Source organism: Lolium perenne, chromosome 1, assembly GCF_019359855.2.
Source record: "Lolium perenne isolate Kyuss_39 chromosome 1, Kyuss_2.0, whole genome shotgun sequence".
Lineage (NCBI taxonomy): Eukaryota > Viridiplantae > Streptophyta > Magnoliopsida > Poales > Poaceae > Lolium > Lolium perenne.
In genome coordinates this window covers 60744396-60757056 of record NC_067244.2, presented here as the reverse complement: position 1 = coordinate 60757056, position 12661 = coordinate 60744396, and the positions used below count along the sequence as shown (strand labels likewise).

Here is a 12661-nt window from a genome sequence, read left to right as displayed (position 1 = left end):
GCTGATTCTATCGACGAATCCTGGAGCTTTAGCGGACCAACCTGGGCCATCATCCGCAGCAATGGCGTCTGATTTGTCCACTGTAAGTTCTCTATCTTCTAGATTCAATGCGCTATTAGGGTTTTTAGGGAGGATACAGATGGATAATTTTTGCCTCACCTCCATCCATACAGCCATTAAATTGCTTCTTTCGTCCTATACATACTAGATCTATTTTAGATAGGCACGATTTTGGTTTGATTAAAGTTCAATTCCACTTTTTCCCAATTTGTGACCGCGCATTCTACGCATGTTTCATCGGTGCCTGGCCGAATCGAGAAAAGTGTAGTTACTTCAGCTAGATCATGTACATGGTATTGCAGAGAAATATCGTAGCAAGGTTGTTACTAGGAATCCATACATCACTCCATATATTAATCTCATTCCCATCTCCCACACGCCAGGTATGGCCTCTTTAAAAAATTTGAAGTCCAGCCCAAATGCTTTGCCAAGTATAAGAGGAGAACTAGTTGTGAGAAAAAATAGAAACTTAAAATACGGCATTTTTTCTTAAAAAACATTAAAAAATGTGCTGCCACCTACGAAGTTCTAGAACTTCTAGGAAAAATTAATGGGTTAGATCATGACATAGTTTGCCAGAATGAGCCTATGTTGGCGCTAGTTTTCTGAGAGTTCATGGTATTTTCTTCGGTGTCCTACCAATTTCGCTGGAATGGGACTAGATTTAAACTAAGCGCCATCTTTCGCTTGTTCTAGATTTTTTTAAAATCATTTTTAGGTCCACAACGTGTTGTTTTATCTGAGGTTTGATGTGGGTTTCGTGTGGTGTCGCATGAGTGAGAGGGACGGTAAGCGATGAAAGCTAATGCATTTGCCTAGTGTGAAGATTTGACACTCGAAAAACCACTCTTTGCCAAATGTGAACACAAGGAGACTAGAAAAATGGTGACACCATTAAGGTTGTCGTCAAGTGGAGTAACAGTGGCCACGTGTTCCAGCCAAGTGTCAACTTTTAGCACTCAGCGAAGCCTACCTCGTGTTTTGACACTAGGCAAGGAGGTATATGGCCAACAAAGATGTTGTTTCCGGTATTGCGTGTCCCATACTGTCCAAAGAATTGTACTTGTAGTTGGCCGTACTATTTTCCGTACTCTTTTGTATCATCGTGCTCGGTGTGATATACTTATCCATATCTAGATTGTATGGACTAGTTTTCCTACATTGTTGGAACTGAAAATTGACTTGTACACCTGCTAAAAGTCTAGCTTCTTCTAAATATTACTTTTATGAAGATTTGGCTTTATAAGTATATTTAAACGAGCGTGACGATTATTGGGTGAAATCACACGCAAGACAGTAATATACAGTTTAGCAAAGAAATTGGTCTGAAATATGCAGTCTTAGCATTATCTTGCTTTGGCACAAGAGAAACGAAGCAACTATTTATATTTTGGAGGATGCCTTGGTGAAACTGGATCATAGAAGTCTTTCTTGATGATTGGCCAGCACTTCCTAAAAAAAATAGCATTAAACCCATCAGCCCTGGAGATTTGTTATTAGGGAAATTCTTAACTACTGCAACAATTTCATCATGGGTGAATAGGGCTTCCAAAACCGCGAGATCAATATCACTGTGCACCAAATGGGCTACGGGTGTAATTGGAGTAGTGGCCTCAAATTTTTGCCGGGTGTCAACATGAGAATACTAGTCTCTGCCGAGTGTCCGTTAGTGGACACTCGCACTCGGCAAAGGGTGACGCCATCAAGTTTGCCATCAAGTGGAGGGAGGGTGGCTACGTGTTGCATGTCTTAGCCGAGTGCTACCTTGTGTATTGACACTCGGCAAAGAGGTATATTGCCAGCATAGATCCTGCTTCCGATATTGTGTGTCCCAGACTGTCCAGACCGTTGTACTCGTACTTGGCCGTACTATTTTCCATACTCTTTTGTATCATCGTGCTCAGTGCGATAAACTAATCCATATGTAGATCGTATGGACTAGTTTTCCTACATTTTTGGAACTGAAAATTATAAAAGTCCAGCTTGTACTAAATATTGTACTCCTCGAGCGTGACGATGATTGGACATGTTTCCTTAAAAGTGTGCATGGTGCACCAAAAAAAAGTATATTCCCTGCGTCTCTTTTTACTCTTAACAGGTTTACCGCATTCCTTTTAATAAGAAGTCTCTGGACTGGGTATCTTTTGGTGTGCTGGGCGCAGAGCATATCACTCTCACACCACCCGTTCACAAAGTAGACAGTTTAAGGTTTTTGTCCCCCTCCCCCACCCCCCTCTCCCCTGTCTATATATTCACACGCAATATCACAAAGTAGACAGTTTAAGATTGGGACCCAGATAACCTCGTGCCGTTCTTGTTTGGGCAATAAGCTGCCTCTCTTAATCCCTTGCCTTAACCAGCGCCAGCCTATATACCCTTAATCTTATCCAATATAATTTGGTTCATCATCAATTCATCCTCATCCATAACCTCCCGTTGGAGCTCGCGAGTGGTACTTATAGACCTCCAACCCCAGCAGGCGGTCGTGCATTGCAGGTAGTGCTATGGCGCAGCCAGCCAGCATGCAGCTCCACCTCTCGCCGGCGGTGAGCGCGCCGTTCGTCCACGTGGGGAGACCTCGGCTCCGTGCCCTCGCCAAAGCAGGTGATCATCCGTCGATCCATGTCCCTTCTCCTTTCCACCGTAGTACGTGTGATTCCGCTTGGTATATACGACGGTAAATCCTTTGCATGCTCAATAATCCCGTCGAACTTGGAGTTCTCTATGCGCGTCGATCCGGCGGCCGGGTTCTTCTTCCCCTGGCCATGGCGTGGTGGACTACCGGCGGGTCGATGGATCACGTCAGGACGATGCCATCACGCGCAGATCGTGACGGCCAGTTTGCTACCTGCAGCGCGCTAGCTATAGCAAGCTGCCGTTTCGTCCTGTTCCACGGCAGACACATGCCGGTCCTGCATAGTATCTGCCGCGCGAGGTGAAACGAAACCGACAAAATAATGAAGGAGCTAGCCGCGCGAGGCGCCACCCCTCCTGCCAGCCTGCATGCATGCACTTGGGATACGCGCGTGCGTTTCTAGAAACTTCCAGAAACCTAGGGAAACATGGCTAATTAAGGTGCCATTTTTTGGGACAAAATTGTCGTAGAAAGTTCATATTGCAAGCCGCGGCGCCCTTGGCAAGCCTTGTTGGCCGCCCGCCGGGGCTGGAGGGACCTTAGATCCGCCCATGCATGCTTCGCACGTAATTCTCACTACTCGTACTACTTGATATGATTGTGCGTGTCGTCTTCGTATCATTTTTCTGTTTGAACATATCTATCTATCTTTTGCGCTAGCTTGTGCCTGTGAAGGAAAGTTGCTTTTGGTCGATCGGCCGGCTTGCTTCTAATGTTTATTTCTTCTTTTTTGGTTTGTGCGATAAGCCGAGGAGCAGAGAAGACACCCATATATAGGCGCTTTTTCGTGAGAGTAGCTAGCTAGTGAGACTGATCATGATCGCTTTGTCTTTGAACAATCAGGTCCATGCCGTGCGCTCGGCAAAGAAGATGTTGGCCATGGCGTGGTGGAACCCGCCGGCACGCGCATGGCCAGGCGGAGGACGACGCAGGCCAACAGCGTATCCGGTGCCGCTAAAGGTATTCTACTATTGCCTTGACTCTGCTGCTTTATGCATGCCGCTCTTCTTCTCCATGCGCTCGCTCGCTTTTTGTTAGCATGCACCGTATACATTACTACTTTCTTCCTAATTATTAGTAGTGCTAATCCTTAGCCGCCCACATCACCCGTTTTGGCCGTCTTCGTATTCCTCAGGAGATACTGCCGTATACTCCTTTGTCATTTTGTATTTTTCCTCTTTATTAGTGAGCACACATTTAGTGAGTACAAATCACATGCAGGTACACGTTTTTCTCTAAACGTGGGGTACAAGTCCAACGGATAGTTTACCAGAGGAGGACGAGATGTAGTACTAGTACACAAATTTTTTCTTCGTTTTTTATTCCTTTCTTTCGTGAGTACAAGTCATGATGTATACATAATTTTTACCTGCAAAAAAAAAAGGTATGTATACGTACCAAGGAAAAAAAAAATAGCGCGCTATAACAAAATAGCGTGGGTCTAAAAATACGCTATTAGCATGCTATAGCGTGCTATTAACGCGAATAGCGCGCTATAGCGTTGAAATAGCGTAGCGTCAGCTCTTCAGATATGCTATAGCGTGCTATTACCGTTGGAATGGTGCGCTATTTTTTTCCATGATACGTACATAATTTTCTCCAAACGTGGGGGCTCGAGTCCAACTCACAAGTAGTTTACCGGAGGAGGACGGGTGGAATTCAGATTAACAAATTCAGTTGCACACAACTTTCTTGACTACTACTAGTACTAGGTGATCGACTATGTGAAGGACAGGAATGTTGAATCATCCGTCTCTTGACTAATCTGGGAATTTTAGTCTCCTGGAGAGACTACCGACATATACTTTGTTTCTCACGACATATGCTAGTACAAGAAAAAACGCTTACTATGCAGTTACCGTCATATACTACTCGTCTACTCCTCCTAGCTTGTTACCGTCAGTACGGTCACTATAGCTGTTGTTTCTTTCGTCATCGATATCAGCCAATTGCTAAAAAAATCCTAACTGAACATCGCCTAATCAAAAAATCTGTAGCGTCTCATTAGGCAGAGGTTTGCCCGCCCGGCCGGCGCCAAACTTGTTCGCTAAGCAAGCACACGGCGTCAGCGTTCTTTTGAGCCGAATACCTGGCCCCGTCGATCAATTGGGTTACGGAATGGAAACGATCGGAGATTCGACTAGGACTGGCACGCGAAAGCCAGGATTAGATCGGGCGTACTTATTATGCCGAGATCGTATGCCCACGAAAAAGACACGATCGGGAAAGCTTCGTTTGATTTGGTTCAGATAAGGGTATCTTTTGCACACGCCTTCCTGCTCCCTCCTCCGAGCGAGAGGAACCAGTGTGACAGTGAGGGGTCGATGTTCGCTGTGAACATGATTGGGATTTCGTGCCGTTTTTATCCCATCCAGGTTGGTTCCTGTATGTGTTGCATGCATGTTACTCCTGCCAACTCCTTGGATTTGGCCTTGGCCGAGATACTGTTCCAAAGATCATGTGACACTTTTCTAATGAAAACGTGTATATCATGCTACAAAACCAGGAATTTCAATATATATTGTACTGCAATACATGGCTATTAATACTCTTATTATTATTTAGGATGAGGCTCGCATTAAATAGTCAAAAAACAATTGTTTAGGAGGCACACATTTAGTAGTCATATTTTAGCACACGTGCAATATCGGCAACTGATAAGCTTATCCAAGGGGGATACCCTTAATGATTTCTTCGTTTTTTACAAATCGGTATAGAAACACCCTTATGTTCTACAATAAAAGAAATATTTTGATTTGTTAAGCTTGTAATATAAATCAATCGCAAATTAATTCAGCAATTGTTAGCCAAAGTATTGTCCTAGCAACTCAAAGGAGTATACCAAAATGGAAGAACTGACTGTTACGACCTCATAAGGTGAGACTCAATTTTATTTCAAACAATTACTTAACAAGGTTAGTAAGCAAAATACTTGACTGGAGCAGGAATTTCATACCATATTAAGGAGTACGACGCATGCAGTCACTTGCAAATGCGGCCAACTAGTCATGTCAAAATCATGTGGTGGGTGACGACACCGACGATCGTCGGACACTAATAGACCCGCCATATCTTTCATCATTTTTCACTAGTCTAACACGTGTGTGTGGAACCTTAGATACAAAAATGATTCATCCGAACATGGATAAAGTGGCCTCATGTGGGTCGCTCAGAGTGCACCTGTATATATGCAATATTTATTTATTTATTTATCATCTATTTGCTTCTTTTTTAAATAAAATTTATAATTTGACGGACGTCTCACTCTACCTGCAGGGCTGCAAACTGACCCGGTGGACGAGTTTCAGACCCTAAAACGCCACGAGGAACCACGCTTCATTCCTGAGGCAAGCTTCAACTAATTCCACACTAATCACGTTATGTAAAATTGCTTTTGTACATGTCTCACTGACCATGGTAAACTGACTGAACAATTCGACCAGGTCCCCGGTTCAGAGTTCCAGCAGCCACTGATCGAGCAGGTGAGGGCGATGCTGGGTTCGATGGAGGACGGCGAGATCACCGTGTCGGGTTACGACACCGCTTGGGTGGCCCTGGTGCCGAGGCTGGACGGCGGCGAGGGTCCCGAGTTCCCGGAAAGCCTCCGGTGGATCCTAGACCACCAGCTCCCGGACGGCTCCTGGGGCGATGAGGCCTTGTTCTCCGCCTACGACCGGATCACCAACACCCTCGGCTGTGTCGTGGCTCTCACCAAGTGGTCTCTTGGCGCCGAGAACTGCAAGAGAGGTCTGGCTTTTCTTGAGGAGAACATGTGGAGGCTGGCCGAGGAGGACCCGGAGGAGATGCCCATCGGCTTCGAGATTGCTTTCCCTTCTACGCTAGAGACGGCCAAGAGCTTGGGCATTGTGTTACCGTATGACCACCAGGTGCTGCAGACCATCTATGCCAACAGAGAAGCCAAGCTCAAGAAGTAAGTATTCCCACTCCCACATACTATGCTCCTCCTTCCTACCTACGGTGTAGACAACATTATTCGCGAAAGTGGATTAAGGCACTTGACTCATAACGTTGGTAATACTCTGCGCAGGATTCCGATGGAGGTGATGCACAGCTTCCCAACGACGATCCTGCACTCCCTCGAAGGGATGCCCGGGGTGGACTGGGACAGGATCCTCAAGCTCCAGTCCAGCGATGGCTCATTCCTCTTCTCTCCTTCTGCAACGGCCTATGCTCTCATGCAAACTGGTGACACCAAGTGCTACGAATATATCAACAGAATCCTCAAGAAATTCGATGGAGGAGGTACGTGATCCATGACCTTTAACTGCACTGATATTGGATTTAGAATCCTGATCTTACGCACATTGCTCATCCTGATCTTACGCGCATTTCTCATCCTGATATTGCCGTGCATTTCAGTTCCCAACGTCTACCCTGTCGATCTCTTTGAGAACATCTGGGCCGTCGACCGGCTGGAACGCCTCGGCATCTCCCGCTACTTCAAGAAAGAAATCAAACAGTGCTTGGAACATGTGCATAGGTTAATTTCCCCTTTCATGGCTCTGCTCTATAGCTTTTCTCCATCTTGCAGCATAGGATTAGGAACTCTTCTAATCTTCTCCAATTCTGCAGACACTGGACTGAAAAGGGGATCTGCTGGGCGAGGAACTCCGAGGTCCAGGACGTGGACGACACGGCCATGGCGTTCCGGCTAATGCGGCTGCACGGATACGACATCTCGCCAAGTACGAGGAATTCTCTTCAAACGACTAAATTCATGCTCTTCAGAGCATAATAATTTTATCGGGATACGAACAGAACACTCATATTTGCTGCTGTGCAGGCGTGTTTGAGCACTTTGAGAAGGATGGCAAGTTCTTCGCCTTCGTGGGGCAGTCGACGCAGGCAGTCACCGGGATGTACAACCTCAACAGGGCTTCTCAAGTGAGATTCCGCGGGGAGGACGTGCTGGAGCGTGGCGCGAGATTCTCGCACGACTTCCTCAGAAGGAGACAGGCCGAGGGCACCATCTGTGATAAGTGGATCATTGCCAAGGATCTACCAGGCGAGGTAAAGTACTCCATCATTCTACCAATCCATCACCTTGTCTTGTTTTGTGAAAGAAATTAACCTAGCTTACGTGGATAACTGTTATGATGATAGGTAGAATATACATTGGACTTCCCATGGTATGCAAGCTTGCCACGCGTAGAAGCAAGATTCTACATAGAGCAATATGGTGGTGAGGATGATATCTGGATTGGCAAGACACTCTACAGGTAAAAAAGAAAAGTGTTACGAGGGCAGATCATGTTTAAGCAATTGGTTTGTGGCATCTATACTTGTAAGAAAAACCTTACCGATAACTCATATGGTGTATATGACTTTGCCAGGATGCCGCTTGTGAACAACAACATTTATCTTGACCTGGCAAAGCGTGATTTCAACCGTTGCCAAGTTCAACATCAGCTTGAGTGGCATGGCCTACAAAAGTAAGTATTAGCGTCACATATCATTTTTCGATTACATCACCTCATGCATGACTTTGCATTTACATTGTTACATTCTTTTGTGGGATGTGCATTTATATGTTTCCTTTAAAATGCATTTTTGTTTATGTATGTAGGTGGTTCACCGAGAATGGCCTCGAGGCTTTTGGGGTGACTTCAGGAGATGTTTTAAGGACTTATTTCCTGGCCGCTGCTAGCATATTTGAACCAAACCGTGCGACGGAACGACTTGCATGGGCAAGGGTGTCAGTTCTAGCCAACCTAATTTCTAAATACCTTCGCTGCGATTCGTCGGGTAATAAAGTGCTGGAACAGTTTATGCATGGCAGTCTCCATGAAGGAGAAATTGATGCATCTGGGTGAGTACACAAACAAAGCATCACTGCACAATTCGAATCACCACGTCACATGATTAATAGCTATTTGTTTAGTTTGACTACTTTGACTAGTTTCTCTTCGTAAGAAAAAATAGCAAACTGATGCTAGTAATTTGGTAGGTGATTTTCACCAATTGAAAAATAAGATGCATAAATTGATGAAATCGGTTTCTTACTTGGCTGATGTCACACAATATGTTTATACCACTACTCTGTATCTAAATAATTAATCAGTTGCATTTTAAGAACTTGCTTCTTCACTAGAATCTCCTTTAGTTTAAATATTCTTCTTACGAAAATTGTGCATCTAGGCTTAATGGAGATGCAAAAGAAGAAATTCTTGTTGGGGCCCTAGAGAAACTTGTTGATTTAATGGCGCAAGAGGCACCTGGTGACGGAACGATGCACGTCAACAATTTGCTGCGTTGCGCTGTAAGTTAAACGAACAATTCTGCCTGCTTGCCAGTTATTGATTATGTTTCCTTACATAAACATTCTAATATATTTCTTTGAACTTCCAGTGGATTGAATGGATGATGCAGAAAACAAATATTGAAGAAGACATATACGGTACAACAAGTGTTAACCAAGCAAAGTCCTTCATGGTCCATGACAAACAAACATGTTTGCTGCTAGTTAAAATTATCGAGATTTGTGCTGGACGAATTGGTGAAGCATCATCTATGGTGAATAGTATAGATGGTACTTGGTTTATTCAACACGCGTCCTCTATTTGTGACACCCTTCACCACAAGATGTTACTCTCCCAGGTAACTCTTACGCTCAAATATTTTTCTTGCCACATTTTGTATCAAGTAATCGATGGGCGATGGTGTTTTTTTATTCCAAGAAATGAATACCACGGTTACTTGCATGGATCTAACTATTCTTCCTCTAAATTTTCAAGATATATTCATTGAACTTGAGATCATTTCTAAGGTTATGTCATTGTTGTTTCCTGCTAAGAGCAACAATTCCTCATCTAATTTTGTTGAGTCACAAGCAATCATTTTATTTAAGAAACATTTCAAACTGCATATTTATGAGTCACAAGCAATAATACTAATTTAATTCTACCATTTTAGTACGATAAAAAAATTTGAAGTACACATACCTCATATCAGCAAGTGTGATTTGAATAACGGAAGATATGAATTTTCACTTCCTTGTGAACCAAGGCATAGCCTGGTGGCAGTGAGCTGCTGATAGCTCCCAGCCCGCCCGAGTTCGAGTGTCCGTACTCGCATTCTCGGTGTTGTGCACACAATTACCGCTATCAATACACAGCGCTGCTGGGTTTCTTCCCCAGTACGGACAATTTTCACTTCCTTCATTCTGAACCGTTGAATGGATGATTGCCATTTACAGGATGCTGAGAAGAACAATGCAATAATAAGACACATGGACAAGAAAACTCAGCTCGACATGCAAGAACTTGCTCAAAATATTCTTCAAACTGATGATGACGAACCAAGTAGCAAGACAAAGCAGACCTTCCTGAGTGTTGTGAAAAGTTGTTACTATGCTACCAATTGCCCATCCGACATCTTGGATAAACATGTTTCAAAAGTTATTTTTGAACATGTTATCTGAAAGAAAAAACTATAGGAGTATGAGTTTTAGGGATGAATGTGAAACTTGTAGAAAAGAATGTTGTAAAGTGTTCTAGAGGAGGGGTGCATAAAAATATGTTGTGCCAATGGAAGTTAGCGTCTGCTTATTCAAGCCAACAGGGTTGTTCGTCGATGTTGTACAATTTTGAGAGCTCAGTGGTTTGCATTGAGATTATGGTATGAATTAGTTCGCTGGAAAAGAGGCAAAGTCATAAACCACCACTAGTTATACCATTGCAACTTCTTGTCCAGCGTTTACTTCACCGATTAGTAAGAGCTCTAATGTTCCATCAAAAGTTTGAAACTTACCTACAATCCTGATGCACCGAAAAGGCGAACCGTATGAACCATGAAAGACATAACCTCGCCAAGCCCTGCTGCCCTGCAGCTTTAATATACAGGTAAGCCCGTGCGCGCATCAGCATGCAACCCTTGATATATCCCTTGACAGTTTCAAAATCCTGCAGTAGCCATGGGACTATGGAAGAAAAGAGGGTGCTAATTCACTTAAGCAGCAGCTACCTCATCTCTGCTGTATCAGATAGGTGAATCTTTTTCATGGTGAAGGAGAGGCATTCCCTCAGGTTGGCAATGTGGTGGCAGAGATTATGCCAGTTAAGTGTTCCTTGAAAGGCCAAAATTCATTGCCACAGGAACTGCACTTAGACAAGTTTCTCTGCTAACCTGTCTGGAACGGCTAAGCTCTGAGTTAATTAACACTTTATTGCAGATCATTACCACCAACAAGAATTCAGAAGAGACAAATTACCAACTATACAGCTATGCTCTGCTTCACTGAAAGAGTCAACCCGTACAAACTACTACTACTGATAGTCTGGTACTCCCATCACGCGCTGGTCCAAATTGCTGACAGGCTAAGCAAAAGAAAGGCGGCTAACACTGGTGACCAATTGACATTTCGCAAGACTCAAACATGGAACATGAGCTGTGATCTACAGAGGGCGGCACCTATCAGGATCAGTTTTGGTTCATATGGGGGCGGCGCAGGCTTCAGATGCCGCCGCTCAGGATGTTAAGCGCGGCAAGGGCAACCTTCTGGAACCTTTCCTTCTCCTCCTCGAGCGCCCTGCACTTGTCAGCCACGCCCTCCTTGGCCTGCTCGATCTCTGCCTCAATCTCGCCGCCACACTGCTCGATCTCACTGGTCATCTTCAGCATGTTCTGGAGGCTATCCTGGACCTGATTCGACATGTCTGCGGAGGAGAATGCATGCAACGTGTTAGAAGTTTGTTGTACAGATACCATCCCTGACACGGTGCGGCATGTTTAGAATTGTAGTATACGTGTGTGTTCTGGAATTTATCAACCTAGCAACTGAACTGTGCATAAATTGGCCATCAAGTAGAGGTGATCTATGCAGAGGATTCCACTGCCCCTTTATTTGCTGCTAATTGAAATGTACAAGATAAATAATAAATGTGCAGAAGCAGAATTGATAGACAAAAGTACTCGAGAAGGAAGCATGAATTAGGACCATATCACAATTCTAAGATGTACGCTCACTTATGCTGCTCTGAATCATATGTGATATGTATTGCCCGTGTGTGTTATGGAGTCTAGCAAGTGAGCAACCGCACATAAGGTAGCTGCACTTCTTATAGGTAATTTCTCTCATTACTTCGGATTTGAAACTGCCAATCAGAATTACATTGATAAATAAGTACTGTAGTAGTGATTCGAAGGCAACGCGAATTCGGTCCCAACATATCGAATCAGAATAGGAAGCAAAACTCAGGTTTAATAAATTTGATTAGCACCAAATCACAGTTCTAAACAGGCGGTGCCCATGGTTCCCGTCGATTCAAACCACGCGGGGCACATGGTTCGATCCCCTTACCTCAAATCTAGTGTCCTGGGTATCTTAAACCCCCCAATCTAGTGTCGAATCGACTCGATTAGATCGCAAAATGGTCCGGAAATCCTAACGAACCGCACATCCTAAGCACGAACACGCGCGAGTGCGCCGAGCACTTGGGAGATTGGGGCGAGCGACCAAGCACCACCGCGCGGCGGGAGGCCTAGGGTTTTAGGGGGGGCGCGTACCGAAGAGGAGCGCGGAGATCTGGGACTCGCTGCCTTCCTCCGTAGCTGCGTCGGCGAAGGCCTCCTCCCCGGCCGACCGCGCCGTCGCGCGCGATACCGACGGCGAGTGAGCCATCTCTCTCTCTCCTCTCTCTCTCTCTCTCTCTCTCTGGAGTCGCGATGCGAGGACGAACTGAGAAGTGATCGGTTGTTGCTGACGGCGGCCCACGCAAATGGTGAAGTCCTGGGCTTTTTCTTTCAGATATCATTGCTGACTTGCGGGCCTCCGCTATCACGATACTAAATGCTTTTGTAATGTCGTTGAATTTTATTTTGATGGAATATATATCTGGAGGCATACCCTCATCCGTTCTCAAATAAGCTTCCTTTTAAATTTTGTTCTAAGTTAAAATTTCAAAACCTTTACTATTTTTTATTTAAAAGAGTAACTTATATGTTTTT

General features: G+C 44.6%; 2 protein-coding genes across 2 annotated transcripts; one reads left to right on the top strand and one right to left on the bottom strand.

Moving 5' to 3' along the window:
* Positions 1–2358: 2358 nt before the first annotated feature.
* LOC127294967 (ent-copalyl diphosphate synthase 1, chloroplastic) lies at positions 2359–10752 on the top strand. The gene is made up of 14 exons (XM_051324882.2): positions 2359–2664; positions 3539–3655; positions 5972–6042; positions 6139–6626; positions 6744–6958; positions 7076–7196; positions 7289–7401; positions 7500–7726; positions 7820–7935; positions 8050–8148; positions 8283–8525; positions 8855–8975; positions 9065–9313; positions 9912–10752. Exons 1-14 carry the CDS (start codon positions 2565–2567, stop codon positions 10134–10136), a joined length of 2505 nt encoding a protein of 834 aa, XP_051180842.1. The 5' UTR covers positions 2359–2564; the 3' UTR covers positions 10137–10752.
* Positions 10753–10861: 109 nt separating this feature from the next.
* LOC127294974 (uncharacterized) lies at positions 10862–12426 on the bottom strand. The gene is made up of 2 exons (XM_051324884.2): positions 12221–12426; positions 10862–11370 (listed from the first exon to the last, which is right to left on the bottom strand). Exons 1-2 carry the CDS (start codon positions 12333–12335, stop codon positions 11168–11170), a joined length of 318 nt encoding a protein of 105 aa, XP_051180844.1. The 5' UTR covers positions 12336–12426; the 3' UTR covers positions 10862–11167.
* Positions 12427–12661: the final 235 nt, after the last annotated feature.